General features: G+C 46.2%; 1 protein-coding gene across 1 annotated transcript in view; it reads right to left on the bottom strand.

The window, feature by feature from the left end:
• Positions 1-2,472: 2,472 nt before the first annotated feature.
• Positions 2,473-18,172, bottom strand: part of LOC120930804 (asialoglycoprotein receptor 1-like) — a 45,031-nt gene continuing 29,331 nt past the window's right edge. Inside the window, exons 8-10 of the mRNA XM_040341980.1 lie at positions 15,111-15,152; positions 4,001-4,152; positions 2,473-3,324 (exon numbers count right to left, since the gene is read on the bottom strand). Of these exons, the coding sequence (XP_040197914.1) occupies positions 3,211-3,324; positions 4,001-4,152; positions 15,111-15,152 (308 nt within the window). The 3' untranslated portion in view covers positions 2,473-3,210. The remainder of the gene's footprint in view (positions 3,325-4,000; positions 4,153-15,110; positions 15,153-18,172) is intronic.

Below are 18,172 nucleotides of genomic sequence, written 5' to 3'. Positions count from 1 at the left end.
ATGTTTCCTCTTTGAGATATCCCTTCTCATTGCATTTTCCCACTTAGACAGTGGTATTTTTTCACCTGTTGGTACAGGGAACCACTGCCTAGTGTGGAAACTATTAGGATTATTGTTGATAGTGGGGTCTCTTTTGTGCTTTTGGGTGGGGGGTCTCTGTGTGTTGTGTGAAGGGTGAGTGGGCTGCATATAGACTTTGATCCTCTTTGGGATGATCGAGTCTTCTTTTCTCTTGTAAGTCACTGGTCAATGCCGTCTCTTTGAGTGTGTAATTTTGGACCGATGGACTGTTTTCATCGGTCAAACCGATCGAGTGTGGGGCCCATCGGTGAAAAAAAATAGAACATGTTTTGAATTTTTCTTATGGATAAAAAAATGATAGAAAAATCCGATTGTCTGTATGGAACGCCATCTGTCAAAAATCCACTCATGCTCAGAATCAAGTCGACACATGCTCGGAAGCATTGAACTTCATATTTTTTTTCGGCTTGTCGTAGTGTTGTACGTCACCGCGTTTGGGCACGATCGGATTTGTGTCTGATGCTGTGTAGGCAAGACTGATGAAAGTCAGCTTCATCGGATATCTGACGAAAAAATCCATCGGATTAGATTCCATCAGATATCTGATCGTGTGTACAAGGCTTAATTCTTTCTCTAGCTCTTTTTTATTTAAGTTGTAAAGCCATTTTTTTCCCTGCTTTATTGATTTGTGAGTAGGCTGCTAATTTAAGGCCTTTGAAGTATTTATCATGTTCAGTTATTAATACTGTTCTGAGGAGTGTAAATTGGTACAGTAATGTGTTTTGGGCTGATTTTCCAGTAGAGCAATTTCAGCAAGTAGTGTGGATATTTTTAAGTTTCTCCTTTTCCTCTCTCTGGAGGCCATGTGGATCAACACACCCAACGAAAGCCTTGTGGGTGCACCAAAGATTGAATACACTGCTGGAGGACCCCAAATTAAATAAGAACTCCTTCAGCTTTGTCCGCAACTCCAATACATATTCTGGGTGTGACAATATATAGGTATTATTCCTCCACAATGGCATATTTTTACCTGTGCGTCCCTCTGAAATTATCAGAGAGATAGGGGCATGGTCGGACCATGCAATATATTAAATTTTTGCCCTTGTTACCTTCTGGAGAAGGTGCTTGTGCCAAACTCAATGTGTACCACCAACCTAAATGCTCAGGGTAGGGGAAGATACAAATGGTAAAAATGATGAAAACAATGACTTAGAGCAAGTCCATAAAGTTGTAAATAGCAACTTTTGAAGGCAGCCCATTGGAAGAGTAAGATGTCTTCTGGAATGGCTGGGGATGAAAACACAGGCGCCACTCTAAGTGTAATAAATCAAAGGATTTTTAATTTCATAAATACTTGAGGTACTCACAAAGGTACGATCAAAACAGGCATGTAGGAAAATGAATGCTCCGCCCCCTAATTATAATAAGACCCTGCCTACAGACAAAAAAAATGTCCCTATATTTTTTTTTACAATGTTGGCAACTATGTGTAATGGATGGTCAGAGACTGTGGGCATGGTATAGTGGATGGTCAGAAACTGTGGACATGCTACAGGAGATGTTAACATGGCAAATAAGATATTTAAAGATTGTGGACTTACTACAGGAGATAGCCAGAGACATTGAACTCACTGCAGACATTAGGGATGTCCCGATACTGATACTAGTATCGGTACCGATACCAAGCATTTCCCCGATTCTTGGTGATCGGTGCGGCAGGGGAGTTACAAGCACTGATCTGCCCCCTTTTCAGCTATTTTGGTTAAAGTTATACATCGGTGATCGGTGCTTGTAACTCCCCCCAAAGCCACACCGATCACCGCTGACTGTCCCCCTCCGTGCTGTCTTCCCCCTCCGTGCCGTCTCCCCCCCCCCCTCTGTGCTCCGTGCTGTCATTCCCCCTCTGTGCTGTCTTCACCACTCCATGCTGTCTTCCCCCCTCCGTGCTGTCTTCCCCCCTCTGTGTAAATAAAAAAAACACAATGATAATCCACTCCCCCCTCCCCCCTAAAAAAATAAATCACTGTAAAAAAATTGTAAAAATAAATAAAAAATAAATACTGCCACTGTCACATGACATTAAAAAAAGTATCAGTAATCGTTATCCGTACTTGAACTTGGTCTAAAAAAAGTGGTATCGGACAACCCTAGCAGACATGATACAGAAGATGGTCAGAAACTAAAAATATGCTACAGGAGACTGTGGACGCGCTACAGGAGATAGGCAGAGACTGGGGGCATGCTACAGGAGATAGGCAGAGACTGGGGGCGTGCTACAGGAGATAGGCAGAGACTGGGGGCGTGCTACAGGAGATAGGCAGAGACTGGGGGCGTGCTACAGGAAATAGGCAGAGACTGGGGGCGTGCTACAGGAGATAGGCAGAGACTGGGGGCGTGCTACAGGAGATAGGCAGAGACTGGGGGCGTGTTACAGGAGATAGGCAGAGACTGGGGGCATGCTACAGGAGATAGGCAGAGACTGGGGGCGTGCTACAGGAGATAGGCAGAGACTGGGGGCATGCTACAGCAGATAGGCAGAGACTGGGGGCATGCTACAGGAGATAGGCAGAGACTGGGGGCTTGCTACAGCAGATAGGCAGAGACTGGGGGCGTGCTACAGGAGATAGGCAGAGACTGGGGGCATGCTACAGGAGATAGGCAGAGACTGGGGGCGTGCTACAGGAGATAGGCAGAGACTGGGGGCGTGCTACAGGAGATGGGCAGAGACTGGGGGCGTGCTACAGGAGATAGGCAGAGACTGGGGGCGTGCTACAGGAGCTAGGCAGAGACTGGGGGCGTGCTACAGGAGCTAGGCAGAGACTGGGGGCGTGCTAAAGGAGATAGGCAGAGACTGGGGGCGTGTTTCATGAGATAGGCAGAGACTGGGGGCGTGCTACAGGAGATAGGCAGAGACTGGGGGCATGCTACAGGAGATAGGCAGAGACTGGGGACATGCTACAGGAGATAGGCAGAGACTGTAACAGGTATGACTGAAGACAAAGGACAACACTCCCACTCATTGTACGGTTTGCTGAGCTGCAAAATACCAAAGGGTCACAGGTTTGGCATCAGGGGTGTAGCTGTGGCATCTGAGAATATTGTGATAAAGTGCATTTTATCTTTCAGTTACTATAGATGCACCTTTCTGTTTGGAAGAAGGAATTTGACATTTTGGGGATTCAGGTCTTACTTTGGAGTCATATCATAAGAGGTCCCATCGGACCATTCCCAGGCTCCATTGACCTTTTTGAGATCAATCCAGTAGCTGGTCCGATTTTCTGAAACACCACGTATGAAATTCTTTAAAGAGAAAGACAAAAGAGCATGTTAAATGTGAACATTTTCCAATGTTCTTCTTATTCATCTAGCTCACACTCAAATGTTCCCACCAGCTTTAGGCCTGCCCCCCCCCCCCCCCCCCCGGGCCTGACCACCAACATTCCACAGGGCCCGCCCACTAGCCATCACGCCAAGTCCTTCAGTGCACACACTTTTATTTTAACACTCTTACAATGTCATATAAAAAAAAAGAACAGTGTATTGTTAGTCATCAGTGCTTTCAAGGTTTAACAGCAGGAAATTATATTTTGCCCAAAAAAGACATCCCAAACCAAAAGCTGTACGCGCTCAGTCCCCCTCACACATTTTCTCTCTCAGCCCCCCTCATACATGTACCCCTTAAACAAGAGGACCCCCAGATCCCAGACCCCCCCCCCCCATGTGAATTGGTAACAGGGTACATTGTACCCCTACCATTTCACCCAAAAAAGTGTAAAAAAAAAATGTAATCCATCTTGACCCCGACAATACCGCTACAGATGCGCCTTCAGAGGAGATTCCTGTCGAGTGACGCTTCACTTGCTCTAACAGCTCTTATATAGCTGAGGGCGGGCCACCCAATGATGTATGCGGGTGACTCCGCCCCCTCTGATGCCATGGGGAAACTGCAGGAAACTGTGGTGATTGCCACTCTTACCATCTCATCCTCCCCATTAATGATCACCAGGTGAGCTCTCTTTTTCTCGCATTCACTTTTAGCGGAATTCAATGTCTCCACATTTGTGGACTTGTAGTAGCAGCTGAGACCATAATGCATCCAGGGCTTAACACATAATGACTGAGCAATGCCTGAGAGAGAGAGAGGAGGGATGATAAAAATCATGTTCAAATGATTATACAACACAGTAAGTGGAAAACAATGATACCTCTCAGGCCCCGTACACACGACCGAACATGTCTGCTGAAACTGGTCCGCGGACCAGTTTCAGCAGACATGTTCGGTCGTGTGTACGGCCGATCGGACAGGATTCCAGCGTACATTTGCCCGGCAGACCGTTTTTGAGCGGGCAAATGTTTCTAAACTTGCTTAGAAACATGCCGCTGGAATCCTGCCCGTCGGACATGTTCGGTCGTCTGTACAGACTTACCGTACATGTTCGAGCGGCCGCCATCCCTCGCATGCGTCGAATGACTTTGACGCATGCGTGGAAGCATTGAACTTCCAGGGCTGCGTACATCGACGCGTCATCGTCGCGGCCTCGTCACCGCGTATCGTGTACGCGCGGATTTCTGTATGATGGTGTGTACAGCCATCATACAGAAATCTCTGGGCGGGCATGTACGCTGAAAACGATCCGGCGGACCGTTTTCATCGGACATGTTTGGCCGTGTGTACAAGGCCTCAGACTACCAGAAAAGCCTGTAGCAAATATGAAATATTAAGCGCAGGGCTGGCATGACTAGGCAGCCAGTCACTGCACTATAGGGTTACATTTAGGGGAGTGAACATGGCAAGCTAGGGGGTTGGCAAGAGTTTAATGTTTTCCCGGGGTAGGAGGGGCTGGGGGAGGTCTGCAGTCAGTGAGCCCACAGCATAGGAAGAGGAAGCTGCCACCCTCCCGCCCTATTGTTTTGTGATTTTTTTTTTGATGCAGGTAGGGTTTAGATTGGCGGTTGGGGATCTTTGGAGGCAGTAGACATTTTTGACCAATTTGGCATAAGTGGGAGACCCATCATGGTATGGGATCCTCATTTGATGCCAGTTAACCGTGGTTTAGCTGGCATCGGTTGATGGGTATCAGCGTGGGGAAGGTTCAGAGTGCTATGGTCCTTGAGTCGGCGCACTGCGACTGGGATCGGGGATGGCCACGCTGATACGGAGGAAATTTGGTCAACTCCTTCAATGATCCTTAATAGGGGACAATGGTATCTGGGAAGGATTGTTGAGTGTAAATAAAGATGTTTTGGTTAATATGTCAATAAAATGGCCGATGCGGCCAATTTTTTTACTCCAAATTTGATGTCGCCTGTTTATTCCTTAGGTTAAGGTATAGTTGGGGTTAAGTGGCAATATGCAGTTTATCTGGCTTACCATAGTCAAGGGTCTTTTCCATTCTATAAACTTTTCATTAACCACTTGCTTACTGGGCACTTAAACACCCCTCCTGCCCAGACCAATTTTCAGCTTTTAGCGCTCTCACACTTTGAATGACAATTACTCAGTCATGCAACACTGTACCCAAATGATTTTTTTGTCCTTTTTTTTCATACAAATAGAGCTTTCTTTTGGTGGTATTTGATCACCTCTGGGTTTTTTATTTTTTGCGCTATTAATGAAGAAAAATTTAAATTTTGAAAAAAATTATTTTTTCTTAGTTTCTGTGATAAAATTTGGCAAATTATTAATTTTTCTTCATAAATTTTGGCCACAATTTATACTGCTACATGTCTTTGATAAAAATAACCCAAGGTTTTTGGAAATTAAGTTTTAGAGTCTACAAGCTATAGTGCAAATCATAAAGAAAAATCATCACATCTGATCACACCTGATGTACTGAAGGCCTATCTCATTTCTTGAGACCCTAACAAGCCAGGAAAGTACAAATGCCCCCCAAATAACCCCTTTTTGGAAAGGAGACATTCCAAGGTATTTATTAAGAGGCATGGTGAGTTATTTGAAGTTGTAATTTTTTCCCAAAATACTTTGCAAATTTAAGATTTTTATTTTTTTATTTAAAAATGTTCTCAATATTGTCATTGTGATAGCTTATTTCTCTCACATGGCATATGCATACCATAAATGACACCCCAAAATACATTCTGATACTCCTCCTGAGTAGAACGATACCCCATGTGTGCGACTTTTTCACTGCCTGGCCACATACAGAGGCCCAACCTGCAGGGAGCGCCATCAGGGGTTCTAGGAGCATAAATTGCACATCTAACTAGTTGACTACCTATTACACTTTTGAAGGCCCTGGAACACCAGGACAATGGAATTACCCACAAAGTGACCCCATTTTGGAAAGCTAACACCCCAACGTATAATCTATGAGGCATAATGATTTTTTTTGAACGTTTCAATTTTCCCAAAAGTTTTTGGAACATGTGGAAAAAAAATGAAAACGCATTTTTTTTACACAAAGTTGTCCGTTTATAAGATATTTCCAACACATAGCATTTAGATAGCAAAAATGACACCCCAAAATACATTATGCTGAGCAAAGCGTAAACAAAATATTACCTGTGGTAATAGTAGTGCAGTTCTGCACAGCAGGATAGCACTGGTCCAGGCAGCAGGCAGGGACTTGGTCAGCAACGGCATACACAATTGTCCAGGCAGGGATACTGTCCCGTCAGGGTTAGTGCAGGCAGACATATTGTCAGCAGTGCCAAAAATATTGGTCCTGGTAGTAGGCAGGTCCATGTGGTGTGGTCAGTTCATGCAACAGGCAGAGGCATGATGGCATAGGTCCTACAGGCAGCAGGCAGAAGTAGGGCCTCGTTCAGGACAGAATGGGGACAGGGGTAGAGGCTTCTCCCACCCAAATCTCTTTGAAGCCTCCGGGCAACCAGACCCCAATCTAGGATGAGAAAACAAAAAAAAATGTTTTCTTCATCGAGAAAAACTTTTCTGGAGCCCCTCACATATGTGAGACCTCCTGTGTTGAATCCCACTAGTCCAGTAGCAGGCTACAAGATCAGTCCATGAGGCAGGCAAAAACATGGTGAAAGAGTTCGAGGTCAGTTCCAGATCAGGCAGAGGTATTACAGAATCGTTAGGCAGAAGAGTGGTCGAAAAACAGTCCAGGGTCAGTTCCAGATCAGGCAGAGGTATTACAAAATCATTAGGCAGAAGCGTGGTCGAAAAAACAGTCCAGGGTCAGTTCCAGATCAGGCAGAGGCATTACAGAATCGTTAGGCAGAAGCGTGGTCAAAAAACAGTCCAGGGTCAGTTCCAGATCAGGCAGAGGCATTACAGAATTGTTAGGCAGAAGCGTGGTCAAAAAACAGTCCAGGGTCAGTTCCAGATCAGGCAGTGGCATAAGGGGTGTGAAGGTGTGTGAAGGCAGGAACGGAGGATTACATTTAATAGGGTTGTCCCGATACTAGTATCGGTATCGGGACCGATACTGAGCATTTGCGCGAGTACTTGTACTCGCGTAAATGCTCCCGATGCTTCTGCCGATACTATTTTTTTCTTAACTCATGCAGGCTGAGAGTGGGCGGTGAGTGGGTGCAGTGAGGGAGCGGAGAGCGGCAGCTGAGAAGGAGTGGAGAGAGCAGAAAAGATCATCCTCATTGGTATGTTTTCCTCACCTCGAACGGGTGAAGAGAGGGGGCGGAGAGCGGCAGCTGAGAAGGGGTGGAGAGAGCAGAAAAGATCATCCTCATTGGTATGTTTTCCTCACCTCGAACAGGTGAAGAGAGGGGGCGGAGAGCGGCAGCTGAGAAGGGGTGGAGAGAGCAGAAAAGATCATCCTCATTGGTATGTTTTCCTCACCTCGAACGGGTGAAGAGAGGGGGCGGAGAGCGGCAGCTGAGAAGGGGTGGACTGGAGACAGCGGCAAAGATCATCCTCCTAATTGCTGGTATTTGTTTTAAACAACCTCACATCAAGTGGGTGCAGAGAGGGGGCGGAGAGCGGGGGCTGAGAATTGGTGGAGAGAGCAGCGGAGATCATGCTGCTAAATGATGAGAGGGGTGGAGAGTGGGCGGAGAGGGGCTGAGACTGACCTGAGAGTGTGCTAATAGTGGGCGGAGAGTGGGAGGAGAGCAGGCAGAGAACAGAACGAGCAGGACGGACATCGTAGCAGGCAGCCCTGTAAGCAAGTAAGATACACTGAAGTGATTCAAGCTGAATAAATAGTTGAATACTGTACAGTAGTGCACACTATCACAGTTGGAAGCTATGTGTACTGTAGTTGCCAGAAGTAATTGCCTGCCATGTGTCACTGACTTGTCTAGCATTGCATGTTCTGTGTCAGTATGGAGTCACATAAAAAATAGAGCATTATCAATTGTACTTTAGGAATGTAATACTGTATAGTTTTATTCTAAATAACATTATTCATTTAAAAGAAATTGATCAATTTATGTAGATTTGTATTTTATTTTAGATCCGATTTTTTTAAGCAAAGTTCAGTTTTGATAAGCAATAGGGATGAGCTTCGAGTTCGAGTTGAACTCATGTTCGACTCGAACATTGCCTGTTCGGCGAACAACGAACAATTAGGGGTGTTTGCGGCAAATTCTAAAAGCCGCGGAACACCCTGTTAAAGTCTATGGGAGAAATCTAAAGTGTTAATTTTAAAGGCTAATATGCAAGTTATTGTCCTAAAAAGTGTTTGGGGACCCGGGTCCTGTCCCAGGAAACATGTATCAATGCAAAAAAAGTTTTAAAAACGGCTGCAGTGAGCAGTGAATTTAATAATGCTAAAAGTGAAACAATAAAAGTGTAATATTACTTTAAATTTCGTACCTAGGGGGGGTGTAAAGTCAGCATGTGAAAAAGTGCATGTTTCCCGTACATAGAACTGTCCCTGCACAAAGTGTCATTTGTGAAAGAAAAAAAGGCATTTAAAACCGGCTTTGCGGCTCTAATGAATTGTCGGCTCTGGCAATTCAGAGATGATTCATTCATAAAAAATAAAAAGCGTGGGGTCCCCCCAAATTCTATTAACAGGCCCCTCAGGTCTCATATGGATATTAAGGGGAACCCCGCCATCAATTTTAAAAAAAATTACGTGGGGTTCCCCCCAAATATCCATACCAGACCCTTCAGGTCTGGTGTGGATTTTAAGGGGAACTCCACCCCAAATAAAAAAAAAATGGCGTGAAGTTCCCCCAAAAATCCACACTAGACCCTTATCCGAACACGTTAACCTGGCCGACCGCAGAAAAGATGGGGGACAGAGTGCGCCCCCCCCCTCTCCTGAACCGCACCAGGCCACATGCCCTCAACATGGGGAGGATGTCCCCATGTTGATGGGGACAAGGGCCTCATCCCCACAACCCTTGCCCGGTGGTTGTGGGGGTCTGCGGGCGGGGGGCTTATCAGAATCTGGAAGACCCCTTTAACAAAGGGGACCCCCAGATCCTGCCCCTCCATGTGAATTGGTAATGGGGTACACTCTACCTCTACCATTTCACGAAGGAAGTGTAAATAGTTAAAAAAAACACACAGACACCGTAGAAAAAATTCCTTTATTAATAAAAAAAAAAAAAAATCCAGCGGTTGTAATCCACTTTCGATGCGGCTCCCTGCTCCAACGTTGTCTTCTATCCAGCGACAGATGATCTCTCCAACGACGGGTGATCAGCGGTCCGGTCCAGCGATGAGAAGATCCATCCTTCCAGAGCGCAGCAGGCGAGCTCCTCTCTCCGCTGGACACAGCCCAGCGGAATGACGCGCTGGAGCTTTGACACTTCTTATATAGGGGAAGCGGCCACCCGTCACGTGACACCGCCCCCTCTGACGCACCCTCGTACGTCACTGGGAAAGCCCGGGCAGTTTGTGCTGTATGGGGCCCATGTAGCCACAAAGTGGTCAGGGTCAGGGTGCCCATGCTGATCCATGTCCACAGCCAAAAGCACCTACAATGGGCACATAATTATGAGAACTGCACCACAGAGCAATGGAAGAAGATGGCCTGGTCTGATTTTCTTTTACACCATGTGGATGGCCGGGTGCATGTGTGTCTCTTACCTGGGCAAGAGATGGCACCAGGATGCATCATGGGAAGAAGGTAAGCCGGTATAGGCAGTGTGGTGCTTTGGGCAATAGACATGAGCACACTGAAATATTTCATTTCGGAATTTCGTTTTTGTCGAAAAAAATAAATGTATTTAATTACCTGTATATACTTGAGTATAAGCCGAGCCAAATATAAGCCAAGGCACCTAATTTTACCACAAAAAACTGGGAAAACTTAATTACTCGAGTATAAGCCTAGGGTGTCCATCTGCATGCCTCACTTTGCCTCACTGTGTCCATCTGCATGCCTCACTGTGTCCATGCCTAGACTTATGTTTAACATGGGAGTCTATGGAAGGTGTGCCCGGATTTGAAAAATCGGTGCTCCCCGGCCATAGGTTCCCCAGACAGCAAACTTTGAACACTTTTAGAGAAAGAGTGGGGCTACATGTGTGCCAAGTTTGGGGTCCAGGGGACCTACGGCCAGCCAGTACTGGGTCCCCAAATTCCAGGAGATCAGGCGCAAAAGGGTGACTGGAGTACAAGTCGAGGGGGGCATTTTCAGTACCAAAAAATGTGCTGAAAAAAAACTTGGCTTATACTCGAGTATATACAGAACTCCCAAAATGTTTTTTTTTTTTATTTTGTTTAAAAATGCATTTGTCCGAAAATCCGAATTAAAGGTTGAATCTGTCAATTGAAGGCTTATGGTGTCTGTTGAAGGTTCTAAGAAGATTTGAAGAAGCAGCGAAACTGTACAATACCACAATCGTACATTTCCGGTCGAATGCTCCGCCCATAGGCTATAGAAGAATTCTAATGTTGTATGACACTAGTAATAATTATATTTATTAATTATTATTACTAGTCAACCAACATTAAAATTCTTCTATAGCCTATGGGCGGAGCATTTGACCGGAAATGGCAGTTTGTGGCGATCGTATGTTTTTAGCCGCTTTGTCGAATCTTCATGTCTCTATAATGTCAAATCTTTTCTCTCTATAATGTTGAATCTTTCCTCTCTCTGTCGAATAATCTTGGACTAATGGAGTTAGGTTAGGCACATTCAACCGCAGATTCGATGGACACAGATCACTATTGCCACCGTCATGCCAAATCTTCTATCTGTATCGTACTGTTGTCGCCGGGGCTTTTTATTTCCGCAGAGAATAGGTGCAGGAACTCCCTATTTCTGAGTCACCTGTTGTGTCCACCCCCTACCCACCTCCGAGCACCATTCTGTGGTTCCACCCTCTACCTACCTCTGAGCACCATTCCTTGGTTCCACTCCCTACCCACCTCCAAGCACCATTCCTTGGTTCCACCCTCTACCTACCTCTGAGCACCATTCCTTGGTTCCACTCCCTACCCATCTCCGAGCACCATTCGTTGGTTCGACCCTCTATCTACCTCCGAGTACCATTTCTTGGTTCCACCCTCTACCTACCTCCAAGCACCATTCCTTGGTTCCACTTCCTACTCACCTCTGATCACCATTTCTTGGTTCCATTCCCTACCCACCTCCGAGCACCATTCCTTGGTTCCACCATCTACCTACCTCCGAGCACCATTCGTTGGTTCCACCCTCTACCTACCTCTGAGCACTATTCCTTGGTTTCACTCCTTACTCACCTCCGAGCACCATTCCTTGGTTCCACTCCCTACCCACCTCTCAGTAATGGATACAGAACCATGTATCAATTTGTGGTGCTAAGTAATTTGTATATGATAGGAAGTAAAATAGAGCCCCTGTAGCCAGCAACAATGGATCTCCCCCAGCAACAATAGACTTTGAACAGCTAGCAACAATAGACCCCTCCCTCAACATTTGCTGTCTCCCAGCAACGATTGTCTCCCAGTAGCCCCCCCAGCAACAATAGATCCCCTACAGCGACAACTGACCTCCCCAGTAACAATAGACTCCCCCTGTAAAAATAGATCCCCTCCAGCAACAATAGATCCCCCAGCAGCCAGCATTAATAGACCCTCCAGTACACCCCAGCACCACTTGCCATTGCATACATTCAGAGCTGAAGGTGCCGGAACTGCGTTCCCCGCGTTCTTGCTGAAAAAAAAGCCCTGGTTGTCGCAATGAAACTAAAATAAAGCATTTTTTATGTCGTATCTTTCGAATTTCGGATTCTGCATGGTCGTTATCGTTTGTTAAACCGAACACGAAAATCCCAGAAATTCGGACGAAAACGAATGCACATGTCTATTGGGCAATGTTCTGCTGGGAAACCATGGCCCCTGCTATTCATGCGAATGTTACTTTGACACGCACCACCTACCTGGATATTGAAGTACACCCCTTCATGGAAACCGTATTCCCTGATGGCAGTGGGCTCTTTCACCAGGATAATGAGCCCTGCCACACTGCAAAAATGGTTAAAGAACGGTTTGAGGTGTTTATTTGACCTCAAAATTCTCTAGATCTCAATCCAATCGAGCATCTGTAAGATGTGCTGGAAAAACAAGTCTGATCTATAGGAGGTTTCACCTCCCAACTTACATGATCTGCTACGAACGGTCTAGTGCAGTGGTTCTCAACCTGGGGGTCGGGACCCCTTCGGGGGTCAAATGATGATTTGCCAGGGGTCACCGAATCCTGGGCTGTTCCTGAAGTTCGCACCGCTCTCCCAGCCTTTTTGCAACCACCCAGCCGGGCTGTCCCTGGAGCCTGTGGCCACCCAGCTGGGCTGTCCATGGAGCCTGTGGCCACCCAGCTGGGCTGTCCCTAGAGCCTGTTGCCACCCAGTCAGGCTGTCCCTGGAGCCTGTGGCCACCTGCCTGGGCTGTCCCTGGAGCCTGTGGCCACCCAGCCGGGCTGTCCCTGGAGCCTGTAGCCGCCCAGCCGGGGCTGTCCCTGGAGCCTGTGGCCACCCAGCCGGGCTGTCCCTGGAGCCTGTGGCCACCCAGCCGGGCTGTCCCTGGAGCCTGTGGCCACCCAGCCGGGCTGTCCCTGGAGCCTGTGGCCACCCAGCTGGGCTGTTGCTGGAGCCCGCGGCCGCCCACTCAGCCTCTTCGCAGCCGATCATTTAGTTCACGGCATGGCTGGGGGACACAGACTAGAAGTCAGCTAACTGGTGAGGGATGTGAAGTGGGAGGGGCTGGAGGAGACCTCAGATTTTGGCATAGGTGAGAGAGACAAAAGGGAAAGAAAGGAGAGCAAAGAGAGAGTGGTACATCCTAAAATTTACCATAAGGTTTTTTAATACTGTACAAGTGGAAGGGGCATCAAGGAGCGCTAAATATCCGTGGGTTAGGGGCGGAAAATCCTTGTCTTGCCTTGGGTGCTGACAACCCACACTACGGAAATAATTTTACTGTTGGGGGTCCCCACAACTTGGGCAATTTTATCAAGGGGTCACGGCACTAGAAGGTTGAGAACCACTGCTCTAGTGGATAGTGTTGAGCAGAATATGCCATATTCGATTTCGCGATATATCTCGAATATATATTCGAATATTCGAGATATATTCGCTAAATTCGAATATTCGTGATATTTTATCGAAATTAAATGATTGCGATTTTTCGCTATTGCGAATGCGAAAATAATTGCGATTTTTTGATAACTGCGGTAGGAGCACTCTGATTGGCTCAGAATATTCGTGATATTTTATCGAAATATCGCAACATGCGAATGCGATATTTATTGCGCAATTTCGAGAAATGCTGGAGGAGCGCTCTGATTGGCTCAGAATATTCGTGATATTTTATCGAAATATCGCAACATGCGAATGCGATATTTATTGCGCAATTTCGAGAAATGCTGTAGGAGCACTCTGATTGGCTCAGAATATTCGTGATATTTTACAATACAAAATAATTGCGAATATTCGGCAAATGCAGAAGGAGCACTCTGATTGGCTCAGAATATTCTTGATATTTTACAATACAAAATAATTGCGAATATTCGGCAAATGCAGAAGGAGCACTCTGATTGGCTCAGAATATTCTTGATATTTTACAATACAAAATAATTGCGAATATTCGGCAAATGCGGAAGGAGCACTCTGATTGGCTCAGAATATTCGTGATATTTTACAATAGAAAATAAAAAGTGTTTTGCATTGGTGGTGATTCTTTACTCTATCCATCTGTCACAGCCGTTTGTCAATCAAACACCTTGAAGATTGAACACGTTCATGCTGCATGCTTTGGACTTTTTTTCACTTCACATATCAAAGACATTTTTATGAAAGATTATTTTTCTATTATTGGGACTATATTTCTTTATATATTTGTTTCACTGTGTATTTCACAAGTTATTTGCGCTTGATTATTTTATAATTTGCCCACATGTCTTGTCACTAGACATATTTTTTATTCTTGTAGAGCGACTCCATTTTCTGTCTTGTATTAATTTATGTTGTATAACATTTTTGAGTTGCTGCTGTATTCTCCCCTTTTTTTAAGGTATGCGCAATTTTTTCCTTCTTACAAAAAATAATAATATCAAACATACAAATATTCATAACAGAAACATACACAAAGCCCCCCCCCCTTTTGCATCAGAGACAATCAGAGTTCTCCTACCACAGTTATCGAAAATTCGCAATCATTTTCGCATTCGCAATAGCGAAAAATCGCAATTTTTTTTTTTTCAATTTGGCAACATAAAAGGATCGCCTCAGCTTAGCTACTCGGCCCAGGGTCTCTAATCATACCAGCAATGCTTTTAGACGTCGATAGGATGTGATCTGTTTTAAAAATCAAATTGAAAAAATGCGAATATTCGGAATTGCGAATATTCACCGCGAAATTCGAAATATAGCGCGATTTCTCGAATATGCTATATTCGAGTTGAATATTCGCAATGCGAATATTCGTGAGCAACACTACTAGTGGAGTCCATGCCCGGACAGGTCAGGGCTGTTTGGTGGCAAAAGTGGGACCTACTGAATATTAGGTGGGCAGTCATAAAGTTTTGACTGATCGTTATATGTTGGCAGTTTTTCTCTTTTGTTTATTGTTTATATCTGCACTGATACTTCTGAATAATTGCTGTGTAGAAGGGAGGATATATTCAGTTTGTTGAAGCGCAGAATTTTTGGATTATAATTTATAGAAGTTTCTGCATAGTAATACAAGCTCCTTCTTCACCTACCAGTTTCCCTCAGACGTGACTGCTCCTCGGCCATGTTCTTATCTGGTCAGGTGAAAACAAATATAGGAAAATGTTAGCCAATGACAGAGAACGGACATATCCAAACATTTCTTACCTCTGAGATTTGGATTCGGGTCAAATTCATCTCCAATCCCAAACCAGATTTCAAAACTAAAATACATTCTGTTGTGTTCTTTGAATTCCAATTACATGTGTAATGGAACGTGGAATGTCATATTTCTATCCTCTAGTCCAGTGGTCTCCAAACTGCGGCCCGGGGGCCAGATGCGGCCCCTTTGCTTGCCTTTATCCGGCCCTTGGGGCACTGTTACTATCACTGATGCAAGACACTATACCTCCCACTGACACCAACAATGGTTTAATAATTTCAGGTAAGGACATCAACAACAGGGCACTATTTCCCACATTGATGCCAACAATGGAGCACTATTCCTCCCACTGTTAGCATGGATGGAGCACTATTTCTTCCACTGATGGCAATGATGGTGCACTATTCCTCCCACTGATGGAACTGATGGGGCACCATTCCCCCCAGTGACACCAACGATGGGGGCACTATTCCCCCCCCAGTGTTGCCAACAATGGGGGCACTATCCCCCCCCAGTGATGCCAACAATGGGGGGCACTATTCCCCCCGCCAGTGATGCCAAAAATGGGGGCACTATTCCCCCCCCAGTGATGCCAATGATGGGGGCACTATTCCCCCCCAGTGATGCCAATGATGGGGATACTATCCCCCCAGTGATGCCAACGATGGGGGGCACTATTCCCTCCCAGTGATGCCAATGGTGGGGGCACTATCCCCCCCCCAGTGATGCCAACGATAGGGGCACTACCCCCCCCCCCAGTGATGCCAACAATGTGGGCACTATCCCCCCAGTGAAGCTAGCAATGGGGGTACTATTCCTCCCGCTAATACCAAAAATTGGGCCTTCTTTTTTTTAACAACAAGGTTGGTCTTTATTGAAGATAAAAACACATCATCTCACATGGCATACATTAAAGCTCTCACACACAATTCAGATATTAATGAACAAACAGGTACAGAATATATTCGAGTGTAGCACAATGAATGAACAATCAAAGTAGCAAAAACAAGGGCATACAACTGTCTGAAACATACATAGTTCCATCCAAACATAAGGAGACCTGCCAACCCGGGGAAGGGAGAGCAACCCTCCCAGCAAAAGTGAATCTCGGGTTCTAATCCATGGGCGTACAATACCCCAGAGAACACAAAGAAAATACAAAAAGAAATAAGAAATTTAAGAGGGGGGGGACAACACTCCCCCTCCACCCCCCTACAGTTGCTCAATCCAAGGCAGCCACAAGCGGTCAAATTTCTGGGGACAGAAAAATTGGGCCTTCTTTACTTCCACTGAAGCCAGGACATTTTCTACTTTCACTGGCCACAGTCTGGCCCCCCTAAAGTCTAAAGGACAGTAAACTGGCCCTTTGTTTAGAATGTTTGGAGACCCCTGCTCTAGTCTATGAGGATGAAGTATATGCTAAGATTTTGTCTAGAGGTTTCAAAGCTGTCTCACGTCGGGCGCCCTTCTCAGGGTAACTGTTTATCTCCCAGTGACTTTAACTCTAATACCCGTAATAAAACTTGGTAAGATTGTGTAGGTGATCTTAAGTGTGGAGTCAGTACCGTATTTTCCGGCGTATAAGACGACCCCCTAATTTTCCAGGAAAAATTTTGGTTTTGGGATATACTCACTGTATAAGACTACCCCCTTTTTTTCCAAGCCCCACTGTGCCATTACATGCCCCCACTGTGCCATTACATGCCCCCACTGTGCCATCACAGTACATGCCCCCACAGTGCCATCACATTAAATGCCCCCACAGTGCCATCACATTACTTTCCCCCACAGTGCCATCACATTACTTTCCCCCACAGTGCCATCACATTGCATGCCCCCACAGTGCCATCACATTGCATGCCCCCACAGTGCCATCACATTGCATGCCCCCACAGTGCCATCACATTACATGCCCCCACTTTCCCCCCCACTGTGCCATCACTCACGTTTTGCAGGCCGGTGACAGTCTCCGTCTGCTGCGAGCGTCCATGATTTCGCCGTCTTCTCAGCGTGTCCTGTGATTGGCAGAACACAAATTTTCCCAGTAGCGCCTATGTTCCGCCAATCACGGATGCCTTCTCATCTCGTCCGAGGATGAGAAGGCATCCGTGATAGGCGGAAAACAGAACAGAGGCGCTGCTGGGAAGATTTCTGTTCCGCCTATCACAGGACAGCGAGGACGCGCTGAGAAGACGGCGCGCAGCTTTGAAATTATGACGATCGCAGCTGCACGGAGACCGTACCCGGCGTATAAGACGACCCCCGACTTTGGATGCATTTTTTTGCATCCAAAAAGTCGTCTTATACGCCGGAAAATACGGTAACTGTTCATGAAAATAAAGAGATATTCCCAAGCTACCTGTCGCAATCAGGTGTTGGGCTTGAAGACCAATTGCAATAGCAGTGGCAGGACAGGCATACAGGCAGTCACTTCTGGCAGATGCGGAGTCTAAGTACTAGCTGGTTTTCCCCAGAGCTCCTTATAGTGGAGATGGATTTAGCTGCAAGATAGTACCAGGTCGCGGTCCTCAAGTTTGCCCCACTAGGGTGTGAGCAAGCTGGGGTCCAATAGCGGATAAACAGATGTAGCGCCTGGCTATGTTCAGAGCCGGTGCTATTGGAAATTTAGGGGAAAGTTCAGAGAAATTTTGGCTCTGAACTAGTCTAGTTGTTTAAATTTGGGGCCTCTGCTTTAGCTCTGGCTGAGCTGACTGTACACGCTGTCATTGCTGGGGGAGTGAGTTCTGCCCCGGGACAATAGGTGGCAGCAGTGGAGTCAAGTGCGGTTGGATATTTCCCCCCAGCAGCCAATCAGGGAGGGGGATCGCCTCGCTGTGCATGCTAGGGAGGGGTATTTAGGGGCAGACGCCATTCTCTCTGGGTTCTTCCTCGTGTGGCACCCACCATTGTGTAGTCATTCCAAGACACCCACGCAAATGGCCCTCCTGGCCG

This window comes from Rana temporaria, chromosome 3 (genome assembly GCF_905171775.1).
Source record: "Rana temporaria chromosome 3, aRanTem1.1, whole genome shotgun sequence".
NCBI lineage: Eukaryota > Metazoa > Chordata > Amphibia > Anura > Ranidae > Rana > Rana temporaria.
Note: the sequence above shows the minus strand (reverse complement) of the source record. Positions and strands in the feature narration are given on the sequence as shown.